This window comes from Rhinoderma darwinii, chromosome 11 (genome assembly GCF_050947455.1).
Source record: "Rhinoderma darwinii isolate aRhiDar2 chromosome 11, aRhiDar2.hap1, whole genome shotgun sequence".
NCBI classification, from domain to species: Eukaryota; Metazoa; Chordata; class Amphibia; order Anura; family Rhinodermatidae; genus Rhinoderma; species Rhinoderma darwinii.
The window spans coordinates 59,819,971-59,840,862 of NC_134697.1; the positions used below are offsets into that span (position 1 = coordinate 59,819,971).

Genomic DNA, 20,892 nt, shown 5'->3' on the forward strand with positions numbered 1-20,892 from the left:
AGCCATAGTCGTGAACAGCGCTATAAAGGGTGCCATGTGGACAAAGCTCTCTTGCTATACAAAGAAATACCTCTTGTTTATCTGAATTCTACACAGTGATGTCATCGGCACATGAAGCTTAGGAGGTGGGATATTACATCCCGGCCCAGGAGTAATCACTATATAGCAATCACTTGACCAACTAGTACAGTACCTAAATTGTTATGTAACAGAATTATTTCACAACCGATTACAAACAAATAAAAAATAAATGGGTAAAAATTGATCTTCATGAAACGTAAATGTCAGTGTTTGTAGATGTCTCTTTTTCATTCATTACATACCAGAGTAATACGGCACAATCCATGCCCTACTGGATACCATTGGCTTTTTTTTTTACAATAGGAGCATCTTGAACATAGGAATTTTGCAGTTATTGTTTATCGAATTGATAGATAAGACTTTTTATCAAATGTAATCCTCACGCACACGCCTGTAATATGGTTTGTTTGGTAAGGAGCAGTAATAGGGCACCCATACTAATATATATAAAATTATCTACATATAAGGAAAGTGTTGGACATGTATCTGCTGGTTGCCTTGGGGAACAAAACTCCATGAGGTGGCACCGTTTGCTGGGACAATTGTCAGATCCAGGTTGAATATGTGGGTTTAGTTCTTTTATGAGTATGTCCAAAGATTACTATCCACACCAAACTGCTGCATCTTCTTTTAATAAAGCCAAGTTAAAGGGGTTTTCCGACCCTAATTTCAAATTTTAAAAAAGGTCTGGGCCACTAAATATCTTCCAATAACCCCCCCCCCCCCCCCTTCATGTTTATGATGTTTTCCTCACCTTGCAAATTTTTCTGTTAATTTACACCCAGGAGTTCCGGTTACGTTAGTTTCCGGTTCCTCCTACACTACATTTACCACAATGCATAGAGCTGGTATTTCAGGCAGCTCCAGACCCGCTTACCACACCTCCTCTGTTCTCAGTAAGACCGAACATTGGTGCTCCATTGGTCGCTGGGAATGGCGCAGGCGCAGTTGGTCAGCAAGGCTTGTGTGAAGAAAGAATACTCACGCAGGTGTAGTGGAGGCAATGGAATGAGCATGCGTGGAGGCAACAGTTCGAACCACGCATGCTCTCTGAATGATTGGGCGTATCCGGCCCCCACCCTTGTACATGACGTCAGTAATGAAGCTCCGTACATTGTGGAGGCCGGAAGAAAGTGTGGACAGTGAACGGACGGGAATCACCGGAAGAGTGAAAATCAGATGGAGTTGGCGTCAAGTGACCCGCAATGCGATCAGGAAAACCGTAGTAGTTTTAAAAGTAACTTGTATTGGCAGTTGTAGGTGATTTGACCATTACATGTCAGTTTCTGGAAAACCCCTTTTATGGGAAGTATTGGCAAAAGAAATATGACATATGTGGTATATAATATTATTCTCTTATATTAATGTAATATGTAGTCCCTAGTCACATTTTACTTTAGGAAATGTTAGATGGTAAGTTTGCATTGGATTTAAGGTTAATCGCCCTTACTTTTACTCGGGGTTATCATGTAGGATTTATAAAAGTAGCTGCAGAAAAGGATCAGGTAACTTGAGTACATCAGGGTTGACCAGAAAATGTTCTCCATGGTACTTAAGCATGTCCCACTCTGCATCCATTTATATACCAGGTAATTGACTATGGTTCCCATTACCATTTGCAAAATCTGGGTGACTGTAATGAACATGGCACATGGACGTGGCACGTGAATTCCTGCGGCACGGAGAGTATAGTAAGAATACATGAAGCCATGGACCGTGTAGTTCATGGTCATGAACCAACCGCCTCCAGCTACCGTGTCCTTATATGTGAACCAAGTGTAGAGCAACACTGTAATGTGATGATACCAGTGAAGGAAGATTAACTTTTGCTTGCGCAGGACAATGAACAAAGTGTCACCTGTGAAGAAAAAGAGAAAAATGACTATAAGTGGAAATAACCAGGTATTTGTGTTATATCAATTCCTGAAAGAGAAAAGTGTTGTAGCATGTTAGACATGATTTAATAACAAGTCAATGTAATAGTGCATGAACAAATGGACCCAAACAGACCCGTCATTGAACGGCCCATACCCCATTGTCCGCTCTGCTGGCAGAAAAAGTGCGTGCTATTTACAAGCGAACCCTTTCCTTTCTTTAAATGTATAAGATGGATGTTGTGAAGCATAAGCTTTTTTGTAGTTAAGCAACACACCTTTAAGCACCTTCTAGTATATTATTACACACTCAAACAACAGCAGCGTTCTAACAATACTGTTTTCCAATCGTGTTTGCTGAGCGGCCGCTATAATACTTACATGTAATGTACACTATGAACATGAACTTGTCTTACAGTAGATCTGGTGATGATTACATTTGTGTTCAGATCCTTTTACAATGCCTAATCGAGGTGTCACATGATATCACAAGTCCAATTCCTATGTTATATTAAGCAATTGGGAAGACTATAAATGCAAGATTATTGTATATTTTATATATTCCATAACCAACCATGTGACAATCCTAATGATAAAGAGGATCAGCCGTCTATCTTTTGACTTAGTCACCTAAAGGGTAACTAAACTTTCAAAAAACTTCAGAAGTTTTGATCGGTGAGGGTCCGAGCACTGAGAATCGAGCCGCTTAGTTTCTGATCAGCCGAGCAATTGGTGCACGGGCTCAATAAGATAAGATAGACTTTATTAATTCCCGAAGTGAAATTAGTAATAGTCACACAGTATGCTCCATAAAAACCAACAACACGAAGACAGGACAATCCTAACAGTCAAATTGTTACATACACATCACATTCTATTAAAAAAATAAATATACATTATAAGTATACATATACTGTAAAATAAAATACCAGTACCGTAGATAAATAGTAGCAAAAAGAAGGAATGATCCAGCGATGTGTGATAAAGATGGGGGAAGCTCCGTTCCCACTTTATTAGAAAAATCAAAACACGAATGATACAACGAAAAACACCAGGAGGATGACAAGGTGGTAGAATTGGCACGATATGAAGCTCAGACGAGCCATGAGTAAGAGCACAGCCAGTGCTTGAAACGCGTAGGCTTCATATCGTGCCAATTCTACCACCTTGTCATCCTCCTGGTGTTTTTCGTTGTATCATTCGTGTTTTGATTTTTCTAATAAAGTGGGAACTGAGTTTCCCCCATCTTTATCACACATCGCTGGATCATTCCTTCTTTTTGCTACAGTTTCCTGTCGTGAGCCGTCGCGGCTGATCCGGGCGATATCAGACACAGGAGTGTGAAGCTGGTGAGCTGGAGGTTTCCTCCCATTCCCTTTTTTCCTTGCTATTATCACTACCGTAGATAAATAATTTAGGTCATGACACTATTAAATAAAGTGATAGCCGTTGGCAGAAAAGACCTCTTACACCTATCTTTAGAAAACCTTAACTGAATATAGCGGCTACTAAACGAACTTTGTTGAGCGTTCACATAATTACAAAGAGGATGCAGTGGACACGCAACAATTCGATTGAACTTTCTCAAAATCCTTTTGTCAGCCACAACGCTGATAGGGTCAATCGCACGTCCAACAACACTACTCGCCTTCCTAATCAACTTGTTTAACCTGTTAATATCCAAAGCCCTTGCATTGCCATACCAGCTAGATAGAAAGTCTATGGTCCGTACACCAATTGCTCTGGCTTCATGAGAAAAGCTCATCAGAAACTAAGCAGCTCAGCGCTCACACTGATGCCGCTTCGTTTTAGCGTCTCAGTGCTCAGACCCCCACCGATCAAAACTTCGAGCATGTCACTATGACGTCAGAAGTTTTTCGAAAGTTTGGTTAATCTTTAATCAACCTAATATTCATAATAGACATTTTTTTCTTGAGCTTAAGAGCTATCTCTGTATGTTCACTGATTATAGGGAAGGCAGTCCGTTACTAAATAGGGCCGCCCACTGGACCTAATCACAATGAGCAGAGGCTAAATTCAATAAAAATACAGTTTATGCTAAATCTTTTTCCACAAAACTATATATTAATCTTCTCAGCTCCTCCTGCTCTATAACATGATGACTGCAGAAAGGGCAACATGTTCAACGTGACAGGTCCTCATTAGGAGACAAGTTGCTCACTGCATTTCTTTAGTGTCGGGGATCCAATCATCTCAACAAAAATATGATAAAACTGTCTTTATTGAACTGTGTCTAGTTCATTTTAGTGGGCTGAGCTGCAATACCAAATGCAGCACATGGACAAGAGTGGTGCTGTTTCAGGCAAAAAGCAACTATGTATTTAGATATTAAATGACCTGTGAAAAGAGTATGTTCACAGGCTTAACAAAATACGGGTGAAAATACGGAGCTGTTTTCAAGGGAAAACATCTCCTGATTTTGAGCCGTTTTTAAGTAACTAGCGTTTTTTGGAGCATTTTTAGGGCAGTTTTTGGAGCTGTTTTTCTATTGAGTCAATGAAAAACGGCTCCAAAAACAGCTCAAGAAGTGACATGCACTTCTTTTTACGGGGCGTTTTTTTACGCGCCGTTATTTGAAAATGAGGCGTAATAGAACGCCCAGTTGGAACAGAACTCCGTATTTCCCATTGAAATCAATAGGCAGATGTTTGTAGGTGTTCTGCTTCCGATTTTTCAGCCAGTTTTTGGGACGTTTATGGCCCGAAAAACGGCTGAAAACAGCCCGTGTGAACATACCCTAAGAAATCACACTGCTAACTTACCAACTAGATGAGAACATTGGCCCTCATGTATACAAACTGTTCAAACAACGATCATCAGTTTTGCCTAGAGTAACCAATATCACGTTTATTATTTTCAACCCTGCCCTGAAAATAAAGAAAACTGGAATATGATTGGTTTCTTTGGGAAACCTACACTTTTTTTGCTAGAATAGTTTTTTTTATGCATGAGGGCCATAGTTTCAGAAAGAAATGGGCATATTGTTTAGGAATGCTTGATGACTGAAAGAATAGATCTGCCATTTTGGAGGCATGTGAACATTTTGGCTGAATTAGAATATAATTTATTAAGGTGCTATTGCAGTTTTCTCAACAGTGGGCAAAAGTTGTGACTTAAAGTGAATGTCAACCCTTGAATGTCATTTTTGTTTTTGAGCTAAACCAGAAATATAAAGTCAGCTCCTCCTAGTGGCAGCTACAGGCAGCTAGAATTTCATCATTTAATTCTATGTCTATGCAGGAGATTTGGAGCTCTGTATCAGACAAACTTAAGGCTGGGTTCACACGACCTATTTTCAGACGTAAACGAGGCGTATTATGCCTCGTTTTACGTCTGAAAATAGGGCAACAATACGTCGGCAAACATCTGCCCATTCATTTGGATGGGTTTGCCGACGTATTGTGCAGACGACCTGTCATTTACGCGTCGTCGTTTGATAGCTGTCAAACGACGACGCGTAAATTGACTGCCTCGGCAAAGAAGTGCAGGGCACTTCTTTGCAACGTAATTTGAGCCGTTTTTCATTGAACTCAATGAAGAGCAGCTCAAGATATACGAGCGTCACAGACGCCTCGTATATTACGAGGAGGAGCATTTACGGCTGAAACGACGCAGCTGTTTTCTTCTGAAAACAGGCTGTCATTTCAGCCGTAAAAGCCTGCTAGCGTGTGAACATACCCTTACTGTGGCCGCTATAAATATATATTAAGAAATTAATCATCACAAGTAGTTAAACTTAAAAATAACATGTTGTTCACTTAAAGCACCCCTTAGTTTTGAAAATCTCACACTCCATTTTTTTTTATTCACTGCTTTTGCCTTTGTTCTTTTAATTTTTTGTTCCCTATGTCATACTTACCAGCCACTAGTATTTGATTACACACGACTGACACATATATATATACTATGTCAGCATCGGATTTGATTATTTCCTGTTGTTCAAAGAACTTTCTTATAACCAACTAGGTACTGACAGACAATGATTTTATGATAAAATATGACTTGTTCAGTTTTGTATTGTACCTGAGTCGGTTGAATCTCAAACTTAAGAACCAAGCTAAAGCTAAAGGTGGTTCAAGAATTTTACTACATTTTGGTGGTGAGGACCACACAAAACCTTGTTCCACTAATCATGGCTGGAGGCAACATATGTAGGTAGACCAAAACGACTGTTTGGTCCCCACTAAAAATTGACCAGATCGGCTTTAGGATTCCATATAAAATTGTTGGATCGCAATTATGTACAAGATAGTTACTTTATATCCACTGACCTTACGTTAAAGACAGATGGGGAAGATAAAAAGATCTTAAATGCAAAACATGTTCCCTTTGGTTTCAGCACACCCTGGATCAACGCCACTTCTGATGGTAACAGTGGTATTGACTGACTGGTTCTTCTGCATTCCACATAAAAAACAGGCCCGTTTCCCATAATGTAGCAGTTTGCTTTGTGATGTTAGGCATCAAATGATATATGAACTGTCATCTTAAGTATAAAGCAAGACTTTTTCTGACGTCTGAGTAAAATTGCATTTCTTCAAAAATTCTTAACTACTATTTATTTTGCCTTACTTTACTTTTATTTTCTATAGTCATGGTAGTGACCATTATGGCTGCTATGACTATCCACTTTATGGCTGCTTGACTATCCACTTTATGGCTGCTTGACTATCTTTTCTCCACATCTAATACTGTACATATCTAAAGATGGAATGTAATAGAGATAACATTGACAATCCCCCATGTACAGTGCACAGCCTTTGTGGAAATACTGTATAGTCACCAGCATAAAAGTCTTTGCTCTGGAGTGGTGGTTCACCAGAGTTCAGCCTCACTGGGCTCATCCACTTTAACCTCACAGATACTTGCTTTTCCATAATCATATATCTTTGGAATGAAAAACAAGATTCGTAGGATTAAAAGAAGGTCTGATGGGATGAGAAAGTTAATTCTAACACTGACTTAAAAACCATGGACTTACCAAGCTCTGGAACTTTACTGACGACGAAGGCATATGCCCAAAACTTGGTAACAGGCGCATTATAAAATCCACGGTCACAGATTGATTGCTTGAAACCACTGGAGAAGAGTATGTTACTCATGTACCAACCAGTACGGATCGCCCCAATGATACTGAAAACAGAATATAAACAGCAAGAGTCACATCAACCATCCTTGTTCATATAAAACAAAGTTGATTAAACTGCCTTTTACATTGCTTTGGCACAGGTGATCACAGGTGCTGTGCAGAGTCAGGAGCAGTTCTCTGCAGGGAAAAAATCTGAAGGATTTTTCTGCTTTGCTAATGATGGATGGGGGTTTCGAGGTCAACAAGTTATATAACTTAGCAATATGCCATAATCTTATGGTAAGAAAAACCTGTAAGCCTCATTCAATAATATAGATAAAACACATTCTAATTCTTCTCTTTTGGAACATTTGGTTTGGTCCTACCATTATACCATAACTTACTGTAGTGGGAAACCACTTTTAAAAGAGTATTCTTGTTTCAGCAAATAAAGGTTAATCATTCTATAATCAAAAATTATGCAATTCTCCATTATACTTTCTGCCTCAATTCCCCAGAATTCCTTAAATCTGTTCTTACAGTCATCCAGTACTTAAAGGGAATGTGTTGCCAGAAAAACATGTTTTTTTTTAAAAAATTAAACATTTAGTGTGTGGGTGGTTAAACATTGTTCAAATTTTTTTTATTTTTTTGCACGAGTCCAGGAAATATTATAAATTATTTCTAATTTATAATACTACCCATTTTTGGTCACTAGATGGAGCTGTTCCCAAAATTGCAGCATTGCAACATTGGGTTAAAAGCCCTCGCTCTAGTGAGCTCTCAGCATCCCCCCCTCCTTTATCCTGGCTAGTGCCGGGATAAACGAGGGGTTTGAACGGTGTAACCTCCTACACTGTGTGTCGCCATTTTTTGAGCTAACCCACAGTGTAGTAGGTTTACATACAGTAGTAAACACACACAAACACGAACATACATTGAAATCTCTTACCTGCTCCTGCCGCCGCGGCTCCCTCCGGCCCGTCCGCTCCGTTTGCTGCCGCTGGTGCAAGTGCAGAAATCCGGAAGCCGCGACCGGAAGTAGTAATATTACTGTCCGGCCGCGACTTCCGGTCCACAGGAAAATGGCGCCGGACGGCGCCAATTTCGAATAGGACTGTGTGGGAGCGGCGCATGCGCAGTTCCCACACAGACGCCGTACACTGCAGTCAATGGGACGGGAGCCGTTCGCAGTCCCTATGGGACTGTGGCTGCCGTATTCCATGTCTGTATGTGTCGTTAATCGACACACACAGAAATGGAACAAAAAATGGCAGCCCCCATAGGGAAGAAAAAGTGTAAAAATAAGAAAAAGTAAAACACAAACACACAAATAAATATAAAAGTTTTTAATAAAGCACTAACATCTTTAACATATAAAAAAATAATTTCTGATGACACTGTTCCTTTAATTGCTTACTTCCAGAGGATAAAAATCGTTGTGAGAGCGAAACAATGGCTCAGCTCATTAAAAGGAAAAAAACCCTGATAACTGTACTGTACTGTACTGTGTGTACAGGCCAGCGCCTGTATGTCTATCATACGACCAGGACAGATTTTTTATCCACTAGAAGTCTACATTCATATTAGTGCGCAAACATCAATTTGTAGTACTGCTTGCTGAATACTTTATTTGTTGTACCAAAGAGAAAATAAAATTTTTTTTTAAAAAGCATTTAACCGTATTTGTGCTATATAAACGATGCGGACGTCATGCGTTGATCATTACATTATACAAAGGTAATGCTGATTGTGAGAAGTCATCAGTGGTTATTTTAACACCGTCGCTACAAAACAATGCACTTCATCCTTGTTGCAAAGAACATATGTTGCACTCTAGGAACAACAACACCAATAAATTATTTACTTGTATCCTTTATCTGAGAACAGAATAATAAAGCAATGAGTTGTGAAATAAAAAGTCTAGGTTTCCACTGACTGCAGCAAACAGGACAGTCATTATACAGAACAAGACTCTCAAATATCACAGAGACTTTGTGACAATGACTTGAAGCAGAGTGCACATGTACTAGTTAGGAGTCTTACCCAAAACAGCAATGTATGCCATGTGCTATGTTCTAATTCCCTAGACTGCAAAGAAAGATAATAGGAGACTGCATAAGGCTCTGTTCACATCTGCCTTGGGGTCCCGTTCTGACGTTCCGTCTGAGCTTTCCGTCAGAACGGGACACTGAGCAGACACAAACTGACACGTTTCCATCACCATTGATTTCAATGGTGACGGAGCCGGTGCCTGTGGTTTCCATTTGTGTCTATTGTGCACTGGTCCCGTTGTTTTGCCGGATGCAACTACGCTATTGCTTCCAGCAATAGCGTAGGACAGCCGCAGAAATTTATGCCGCATATGAATACACCCATACAGAAATTTTGGCAGCTAAAATTCTGTTCATTTGCAGAAATTATTGAAACATGTGTCATTTACATCTCATGTTAGTAAGGCCGCGCTTACATCAGTGTCGGGTTTCGTTCATGGGTTCCTCCAACGGAAAGGTCTAACTGACTATGCTATTTTAAAAAAACAGAAACCTTACAGAACGGAGACAAACCATTTGCAATTAAAGCATTACCATTGAAATCAATGGTGATGCAAATGGAAGGTATGGTTTTGGGTTCCTCCGACATAAAGGTCTAATGGAACTGATGAACAGAACCCAATGCTGATGTGAATGAGGCCTAATGCAATATAACATTAGATGAAAATGTAAATAAAATAGGATATAGTAAAAAAAAAAATTGTCCTAGATTAACATAACTCTTAAAACGATAAGGTACGAGCAGTCGTTCTATGTTCGAATCATTTCTGCAAATTGTCCTGTAGAATAGTAATGATTCTCATTGATGTCTAGTAGTACCTTATATTCAAAAGCAAAGGCTAAGTTTCAATCTGTATTGTTAACCACGTACTTGGAATTTTACATACTGGGGGAAATGTATCATTAGTGTTGTAGAAGTCTATGAAAATGGCACAAATGTATGTGTTGACCTTGCCCTGCGAAACCAAAGCCTCTCCTTTGGCCTATTGTCTACTAACACCGGCTGTTTTACATCTAAAAGCCCGTTTATATGGAACCAATAAATGATCAGTGGTTTGAAAGTCATTTCGGTATCTTGTGGATGTAACCTGGCAGGGAGCGTCTTTATTGGCTAGTGAAAAACATCTAGAGAAAAAATCAAATTAGGCGCTTTATGGTGTAATATTCGGTACACGAATGTGGCAAATATCCCCTAAGGCCAGGATCACATACACCGTTTTGGTGCAGTTTTTGGCCACTTTGACACTTTCTGCTAACATCTAGCTACAGTGTTTTTGGCCCAAAAAAAAAAACGTAGGAAAAAAAGCCAGGGAAAACGTCACAAGAAATGTGACTTTTTCCCCAAAAAGCTACGTTTGAAACCACCCTAATGGTCCATTCAGATGTTACGGTTGAAGTGCGGTTAAAACCGCATGCCTTTTTACCACAGTTTAATGCATTTTGCGATGCAGTTCAGTTTTTCACTGCAGCCACATTGAAAAATGCACCAGATAGCGGTAAAATTGCATGCGATTTTGGGATGCAGTTTTCAATGCAGTTCTTACTGCACTTCAATCGCAATGTGTGAATGGACCCTTATGGAAAACTCCTCCCTCTCTCGCCTTTGTGCAAAAAATCAGGCACAACTCTGGTACAGGTGTGTAGAAGAGAAATCACTCAACAAGGTAAACATGGCTGCTGCTCCAAAACCATAGGCTGCTCCAGAAGTAATTGCCTCATTAATATCTACCAAATGTTCAAAAAAACAAACTGAGTGGCAGCTATCTTATATGTGATAGTGATAGTAATATCAACCATATGCAAAACACATAAGGCCAGGCTAGGGTCTCTCTCAAGGCCCTTCAGAAAGTGTGCGTGCACGTGAAACGGCCGTAGGCTTGCTCCACATCTAATAGACCAAAGATCTTGAATAAAGAAGTTCATTGCTACAGTCGGTGGTGATTGCCTCGATTCTTTCTATCCTTTGAATTCAAGTTTTAATGTGCTATGCTGCTCGATGAGCACCCCATGGGCATGTAGGTTGCCGAAATCCATAAACATTAAGAGTCCCATTTGGGAATCTCCATTCAGTTGTAATACGCGTCCGAATTGACAGTGCCAGACCCTTTCCTCCTTCCTTGAATACCCTTTTTTGAATGTTTGGTGGATACCATTGGCTGGTAACAGCTCTCGTAAACAAAATGTACAATAGGCATTTAATTGGAATACTTTAACTAATCATGGAAGACAGTATTCCAAAAATAAATCACCTGAATATTGCAAGGGTGAAGGACCAAAGGACCAATGGCCTGCGCAGTTCAAACCTTCTCCTTTCTTTCATGACACGCTGACCTCCGAATATCACAGCAGCATATAGTAGTGAGAAAAAGAAGGACTTACTCCTGTAAAGAAAAGATTAGTTTCAAAAGTCAAACCAAAAGCTAGAATTTTTTTTTAAAAAACAGTATACAGTATAATACATAAATAAATAATTTAAAACGCTTAGTAAATATACAATAGCAAATTATTGAAAACATATCATAGGATAACAATATTGGCATTCAGAGTATTAAGGGTATGTTCACACGGAGGGATTTTGCAGGCGGAATCTGACGCAAAATTCTGCATCCAATTCATTTCAGTGGTTATTCTGATTATTTCAGCTAGCGGAAAAAACAAGCGTCCTGCTCGATCTTCGGGCGGATTCCGGCGGAACATGCCATTGATGTCAATGGGAGGGAGAAATCTTCCTGCCGTCGGCAGGAATAGTTCCACGGCGGGACCTGCTACGCAAAATCCACTGTGTGAACTAGCCTTAATAAATATTAACTATAACTTATATAAATATATGTATCAATAAATAATATAAATCAACAAAAACAGAAATACAAGAGGGAAGAGTGGAAGGGAAGGATGTGGGATAGGTAATGAAATAAACAAATAGTAGATTCAATAATAAAGACAAACATGAATAAATAATTAAGAAGAAGGAAACATATAATCTTTCCAAGGTATCCAAATCCTTTCAAAAGAATCTACTGGGTTGAGGCCTTTAGTCTCTCATTAGAAATTAAGCCTCCTTTCAATTTGGGAAACGTCAAGAACAGGTTGTTTCCATGCTTGCGCTAAATTAATAATATAAATTTTTTGTCAAGAAGAGCTTCCCAGGGGCATACAGTATTAATAAAACCAGTTACAAGTTCGATAAGTCTATAAGGTTTATCCCAAAAGTTTGATATTATAGGACATTCCCACCATATGTGGTAAATAGTACCAGGTAAATCACAAGCTCTAAAACAATTAAAGGAATAATCAGGTATTACATGGGAAATCCTTGTAGGAACTAGATACCAGCTAAGCAAAATCTTATAAGAGGACTCTAATAATAGTGCGTTAATAGAACTTTTAGCTGTACTTTCCCAAATTTGTTGCCTTTGACGTTCTAGTCATTTTAAACCAATATCAGATTCCCTTTAGTCACAAATGGAGGGGAATTATTATTAAATTGGCTGTTAAGGCAGGATTATAAAAAAAGATATAAGACCTGACATTTGAGTGGTAGAGCGACATCTAGCCTCAAATGTAGTAAGTTTCAATGGATGATCAGTATTTTGTAGGGACTCAAGAACGTAGGTCATAAACAATTTCACTTGATGGAGTTTAGTGTTTCTCCTGTAATTCAGAAAAAGGTATAAGTCCACCTCGAAATAAGAAATCATAAACCAATGAAAGTCCTTTAATAGCCCGATCTTTGAGAAAATAAGATGAGGGATTTATTTAATCAAATAATGGGAACCTATAAACAGGAAGAAGTGGGAGATGAGGAGAAATAAGTCCTGCAGAATATTTACTATTATCCCATAAACGTAGAGAATGTTAATTATAGGATTAGAAATTGAAGGTCTACAACTAGGAGGAGTCCATGATAATGCATTTAATGGCTGTGATTGGTGCAACTTTCAAGCTACTTTTTGTTAAAAAAATATTTTTACTTTTTGAGATACAGCTGCTTTGTATCCTGTATACAGAACAGCTGTATCGTGCGCTAAGACCTGAATCCGTCAGATCCATGGGACTGACGGGTTCAGTGTCAGCAGGTCCTGCGTGTCTGACATGCAGGATCCACCTGTAATCAATCACACCTAAGTTATGAACTTAGATGTGATCCTGCTTGTCAGCACATCCGATCTGGAATCGCTGCAGCCTGTGATTGGCTGCAATTTTTTTCAAAATCTCATGCACTTTGCTGCTAGTGTAAATGCTGCGTTGCGGAAATTCTGCAGTGTTCACGCTACGTGGGAAACCGGCCTAAGGGAGAATAAGGGCTGTCTCTGTCAGTCCCTTAGTCTTTGAATGAAGCACGCATGTTCGAGCGCTACTCCATTCAAACTCCTCCTCGCAGTCATGCAGTTCTAGTGATTTCTGGGGTCCCAGCAGTGGGGCCACCAGCGATCATACATTTATCTTCTATCCACAGGACAGCTGATAATTGTCATTTTAAGGACAAACCCCTTAAGGCCTATATGACGCAGGGTTTTTGTCTGTTTGGCATTTTAAACATCGTGAACAAACGCATGCAAAAAGGCCAATGTTTTTTAAATCTTTTTGATAAAAAAAAATTATTTTGTGTCATTTCGTATATGCATTTTTCAAATTCTATAAAGAAGCCTATGGAAAAATTCACCATCCCCCACCAAGAAAAACTTTTCTAGAACGGGCTGTGTTTTAAAAGAAACTCCAATGAACCCAAAAACACCACAAACCAAAACGCTTTGTATGTAGACTTTTCAATAATTCACTGTAGACTTTAGCGCCAAGGAAGGAAAGATAGAAAGAACAGACTGATACATCTCCTTTCTTTTGTGTCCACTCCTGCTTTTGGCTCAAAAAAACTGACCAAAAACTGCCACAAAAACAAATTGAACAAAATTGTCTATTCAAGAAAAAAATGCAAATAAATGTAGAACCCTTTGTGGCATTTTCTCATAGGTGTTTCTTTCCTGATCGGATAAATTGAAATGCAGCCCATATGAATAGTCTCACACCCACAGTTTATCACATCTGCACGTCTGTTGTGGTCTTTTAATTGAGCATTCTCATGAACACTCCCATATGACTAACCGGTTTCTATACAGTTCTTATACAGCTATCTTTATAGACCTGAGGACAAACCATCATCTAGCATTGGAATTCTGCATACATAATGCGCATAATCGAGATAAATTAAGGCTGAATTTACACACAGTGTTTTGTGGCCCTTTTTTGTGGCATTTTTGTTGGTGTTTTTCACTGCTTTTTTTTTTAGGTTAAAATCCCTGCGGGCAGATCTTACTTTGGAGGCTACTTTTTCCGCACACAATTCCGTTGTGATAATTCCGCACCATTTATGCTACGAAACCCAGCTTAACTGTTCACAACTGCTGTAAAGGGGGGAATCACATCTGCCACAAAATCTACCGTGTGTGAATCTACCGTTGCTTACTTTTAGTGCAACTCAGTTAATTGTGATTGCGTAGTCCATGTTCTGCTCTATGGTGCCAACATATTTTCTCGTAGATGCAATTCAATACAGCCGTATGAGAATCTAATATATTAATCTATGAGGAAAAACCTTTATAAGCCACCGCATGTAAAATCGGAGGTAGATGGATTTAAAGTATGAGCCAACAGAAGTTTATGGGAGCTGTGCTATGGATCTGCATCACACGTTTTGTAATACGTCATGGGCAGGAGACCCAATAGTGATCTTGTTACTGACAGCTGCATATCCACTCCTATAAATAAGTATGTATTTCAAGACATAGGTGGCATTTAAAACGCAAAAGTTCAGTTTAGAAATATTCTACAGATTTTTTTTTCTCATTCTATTATTAAAATAAATTAGAAAAATTAGGCTCTTAAAGTTCATATTGCCAAAACCAACTGATGGGGTGGTCACACTTTTGGAAGCCCCTCAGATCAGCTAAAAACACGCCGTAGAACCTCACAGGAAATAAAGACATTGAGGCCAGGCAGGACATCCGTTATTTTTATGGACATCTGTGGTCCTCTAGGGACTACAGCTACTTTAGCTAGTTAAAGGGAGTTTGCCATCAGTTTTGCCCCCTCCCCCAAACCGCTGATACCGCTAGTTAGGCATAGTGGAAAGCAGTTGCAGCATATCTTAGGTCTTGCATAAGTGTAAAAAATTACATTTATTGTCCCACACGCCGCATGCAAATTAGCTTCCAAGTGTCTGCCAAACCGAGAAGTCCAGAGGGGAGGGGTTGGAGCTGAAGATTAAGGACACTTCTTGGTTTGGCGGACACTTGGGACCTAATTTGCTTACAGTGCCTGGGACAGTAAATCTGCTTTTTGAGGCTTATGCAAGACCTAAGATATGTAACAACGGTATGTTGCCACTGCTTTCTACTATACCTAACAAGCTGTGTCAGCAGTTTGGGGGGAGCGACAATGGGAGAGCCCTCCTTTATTAGGGCAACACGCGCTATGAGGGTATAGAAAATTGGTGGTAGGATGCAATCAACCCCTAAATTGTAGCTCAGATAATGTACATGGTGAAGATTAAAGATATAATCAAATATGAATCTTCAATGAGAGCACAATGTTTTATTGTGGCAATTACAGCAGAAACAGCCCCCCCCCCCTATAGTAAGGGAATATAGGATCCTCACACATATGTCTATGGCCGGCATTACTCATATGAAAATGAACATACCAAATATCAACTGTGCCCACGACTGGTATATACACTTACTGATAGCTGGTGAAAGCTGTTGTGTACACATTTAAACAGGCAAATTAGACTGTAAAATTCTGAATTGGTATTGCATAGTGGAAGCGACCTTTGTACCAGGAAGATGTACGCTGCAGAATATTCTAGAGCCTTCTCTGCACTATGGGTGTGTATGGAACTTGTCAGTCAGGTATTTTCTCAAAGTGTCACTTTCTCTCCTGCCTTTCATCCAGTTAGTCATGATGATATCTACATCAGGGGTCTGCAACCTGTGGCTGTCCAGGTGTTGCAAAACTACAACTCCCAGTAGGCTGCAGGCTGTCAGGGCATACTGGAGGTCATAGTTTTGCAAAACCTGGAGAGCCGGTTAAAGACCACTGATCTGTGGCTAGGAACCCTTAGGTCGGGTTCCCATGGGTCGGATAAGCTGCGTAAAAGTACGCAGCGTATACGACCTTCAACCTGCAGCAAATTCCACCCAAAAAAACCGCACTAAATTCTGGTGCAGCTTTCAGGCGAAATCTCTGCTGCGGAATTCAGCGCTTGGAAAAAAAAAAAGTAAGCAGCGTATCCGACCTTGAACCCGCAATGAATTCTGCACGTACAACCGCACCAAATTGTGATGCAGTTTTTCTTGAGGAATCTCCGCTGCAGAAAACAGAGTTTGAAAAGAAAAAAAGTCAATACTTACCCCGGGCGTTGTCATGGAGACTCCCTCTGTTCTCCGGGCAACCCAGCCTGACGCTGCAGCTCATGTGACCACTGCAGCATGTGATTGGCTGCAGCATTCACATGGGATGTAATGTCATACCAGAAGGCTGGCCTGGTCGGACAACAGAAGAAAACATCGCTATGACAAAGGCTGGGCTACAAGTATAGACTTTATTATTAATTTTACACAATTTATTTTATTTTTTTAATTTCTTAATTGCGATTTTGAGATGAATTCACAGCATTGCAACAATTGGCTATTTGCTGAGGGTTTTACATCCTCATTGAATTCAATGGGGAAAACCTGCAATAGAAGAATTGCCATGCTGCGGATTTAAATTCCACACCGCAGGTGAATTTATGAACGTTTACGCTGCAGATTTTTTTTTTTGCAGCGTGTGCATGCGATTTGTTCAAATCTCATCCATTTTGCTGCTACTGTAAATCCTGCAGAATTTCCACACAGAATTCCGATGCGGAAATTTTATGCTATGTCTGAACCCGGCTTTGTATAATCATTATGCCGGATGGGTAATATGTTATGTTACTTTCATGGCAGTTTTATACTTTTTATTCATATAATTCATGGAGCTGAAGAAAAAGATAGAAATGTTAACATTGTAACAAGTCATGACAAGATGCATATATTAGGAAATCACTGACGGGCTTGAATGGATATGGAATGCGTGAAATCAATGAACGATAATATAATATATTCTGGATACATCACAGTAATGTATCATTATTATGTCAAAAACTGGTAGGAGAGATTGATTGAACTTTAGACTAAATAAACCTGCTCCATCACCTATGAAGTTACTGCAAATGATCTTTCACACCCTTCCATACACACCCATCGTTTTCTCATGCCTTTTGTGATGTGTTGGGACACTCATGCTGACTCCATGACATTATAAATTACACGCTTTTCATGCCGTGAACAAACTGAAATAAATAAGTGAACTTAGATCACCCATGTGAACACATCTTGAAATTCCTGCTAGCAGCTTGATAGCCTTGAAAAAAGTATTTCCCCATAAAAATCATCAGTAATTATAAATCCTATAGTTTTCCTCTTATGTCAACTTCTTAAAATGTATATTCAGATGTTTATTTTAATTATATCTGTGTTTTTTGGAAAGCAGGGTGACAATGATAACCAATATGGTGGCCATTACTACTCCTACAAGAGCTGTCACCAAGTTGACCCCGAATGGCAATATGGGGTTTTATTTGGGTTTATAGAATGCTTTAAAACTTGACAGAAGAGAACAATGCAATATAATATTTACAAGAGATTTTATTTAAGAAGAAATGCCATCAAACTGTACACGCTGCCACAATTTAAAGTGACAGTCTGGTGAGACAGTCACTTCATATATAATGTCGAGCTCGAATATATATCCTTTCCATTGTAATGCAATCACAGCAGTAGTTATGGTGATTGATGTCACCAAGACTTTCAGACTACTACTTTCCTCAAGTGGCAATATGGGCGATACAGCATTCATATTGTGCAGATATCTGTAGTTAGATGTCAGAACAATGTATTAAATGAATTGGGCAATACTTTCTATTGAGTGTGTACACCGTTACATCGGCTTTCCAAGAAAAGCCGACCAGAAATCAAGTGGCCCAACGCCCACCCGAGCGCTTCTGCTGCTTTGTTTTAGCGATCGGTGGGAGTCTCACTGCTCAGACCCCCCCCCCCCCCGATCAAAACTTCTGACATGTCACCATGAAATGTCAGAAGTTTTGTGAAAGTTTAGCTACCCTTTAAATGATACATTTAAGCTCTGCTACTTCTTGTTCTTTTTCATATACAGTAGAAATTATGAATAGGATTCTGCATATAAAAAGAAAGGTATACTAATGAAATAAAAATTTAGGGCTAAGCTTAAATATAAAGAAAATTATTCCGACCCATCATTGGCATCACTCACCAGTTCTCCTGCATCCATTGGATGGCTTCTTGGTCATCAAATTTTTTTTCAAAATCATATTCCTGCAGAGGAACGACTGAAGCGTTGTGCTCTTCCATGTCTACTGTGTAAGTGAACACAAGTGTGCTCCGTCCTGTGCTGTTTCTTCAATGAGACAGGACCAGTATAGGAAAAGCCTGTTTAACCAGTATCATCACTACAGGCACCCGCCCTTTTACTAAGTACAGCCTACACCTGCCTCACCTATAGCATCATGTGAAGAGATAAGCCGTCAGCAGTTACAAAATCGTTAGTAAATTACACAACACTGTCTACTGTATGGCCTTGGATACCTGAATACACTATATATGAAGAATTGCCACATAGTATTACTTCAGCATATTTCACTATTGTACATGATATATTAGCAGACTTAGTTAACTGTACAATACATGCTGGCACTTATAGTCCTAGTAAAGACAGAATATGGAATGTCATTGTAATAAATTCCAAATAAGTGTCCTGACAATCAATAGACATTACCTCCAGCCAGGACGTGATGTGTATTCAGAATCCTGACCACTTCTGTAGCGTCTCTGTGAGTTACATCACAGCACAGCGAGATATCGCTGTGAATGACAGCTTACAGCGTAATCTCGCGAGACTACGCCTGCTATGCTGTAACTCACAGAGACGATACAGAAGTGGTCACGAGAATGAATACACAGGACGTCCTGGCAGGAGGTAATGTATATTCATTGTTATGACACATCAGTAGCGTTATAGTGTGTTTATGTGGCTGCACATAGTGATATAGCTATATCGCTATCTGCAGTGTAAATGAATGGAGAGAAGTATATGATGCTGATTGCTCACTGATTGGTCAGCGTCATACACTCCTCTGTACAACGCCCACTTGGTCATATAGTAAAACACGCCCAGTTGTTCATTGAGAAACTCATTAGCATAAAGCTAAAATAGGTCATAATTCCGTCAAAAATGATCGTTTTTCGAAATAAAAAAACACTGCTATAATCTACATTACAACGCAGATCACATCATGTACAAGATAGGCCATTTATAATGTGGTGACAGAGCCTCTTTAACTGCTGTTTAGGCACATATCCCTGGGCTGTGAAAATCATTGATCTCCGGCCTCAGTCTATCTGTGAATATGCTTTCTATGTACAGCGCCATGGTGAGAATCATCACTGGAAAAACAAGTCTTGCACTTTGTTTCGGATCACTATAGGTACATGTCTACAAACACCTATCAGTAAGATGACAGATTGCTTTAAACAGGTAGAGGCTAAATTGTCTATCGGGCCATAGACATGTTCAGCATATGCAACGGGCACATTTTCCGCATATAGACTGAATGTACACTGCATATGCTGATATCTATTGAAAGTCATTGGAAGAAAATGCACATTATGGATATCCTTTGACACTGTCCCTTTAATCTTAGACATTGGTATGCCATGTGTCATCTCCCTAATCAAGTACCCTTAAAGGGAATGTGTTGCCAGCAAAACATGTTTGTTTTTTTTTTAGTTAAACAATTAGTGTATAGGTGATTAAACATTGTTCTAATTTTTTTTTTTTTTCACGAGTCAGGAAATATTATAAATTGGATTCTAATTTATAATATTTCCCATTGCTGGTCACTAGATGGAGCCATTTCCAAAATTGCAGCATTGCATGTGGTAAAGCAACCACATTGCTTTATGCTGCAAAATTGGGTAAAAAGCCCTCGCTCTAGTGAGCTCTCAGCATCCCCCCCTCCTTTATCCTGGCTAGTGCCGGGATAAACAAGGGGTTTGAACGGTCTAACCTCCTACACTGTGTGTCGCCATTTTTTGAGCTAACACACAGTGTAGAAGGTTTACATACAGTAGTAAACACACTGAAACACAAACATACATAGAAATCCCTTACCTGCTCCAGTCGCCGCCGCTCCCTCCGGTCCATCCGCTCCGTCTTCTGCCGCTGCTCCATGTGCACAAGTCCGGAAGCCGCGACCGGAAGTAGTAATCTTACTGTCCGGCCGCGACTTCCGGTCCACAGTAAAATGGCGCCGGACGGAGCGCATTTCAAATTGAACTGAGTGGGAGCGGCGCATGCGCAGTTCCCACACAGCGGCGTACACAAAAGTGGATGGAACGGGCCCCGTTCGCATTCTCTATGGGGATGTATGTGCCGTATTCCATGTCTGTATGTGTCGTTAATCGACACATACAGAAATGGAAAAAAAAAATGGCAGCACCCATAGGGAAGAAAAAGTGTAAAAATAAGAAAAAGTAACACACAAACACACAAATTAATCCAAACGTTTTTAATAAAGCACTAACATCTTGAACATATTAAAAAAAAAATTGTGGTGACACTGTTCCTTTAAAAATAAAAAAATATGTCTTTCTAATATGTTCTAGGAAAACATATCTTT

The 20,892-nt window shown here is 39.6% G+C and overlaps 1 protein-coding gene across 1 annotated transcript; it reads right to left on the minus strand.

The window, feature by feature from the left end:
- Positions 1-1,517: 1,517 nt before the first annotated feature.
- Positions 1,518-18,565, minus strand: ELOVL3 (ELOVL fatty acid elongase 3). Its single transcript, XM_075842736.1, has 4 exons — positions 18,468-18,565; positions 11,348-11,479; positions 6,958-7,109; positions 1,518-1,939 (listed from the first exon to the last, which is right to left on the minus strand). Exons 1-4 carry the CDS (start codon positions 18,563-18,565, stop codon positions 1,518-1,520), a joined length of 804 nt encoding a protein of 267 aa, XP_075698851.1.
- Between the last annotated feature and the right edge of the window lie 2,327 nt (positions 18,566-20,892).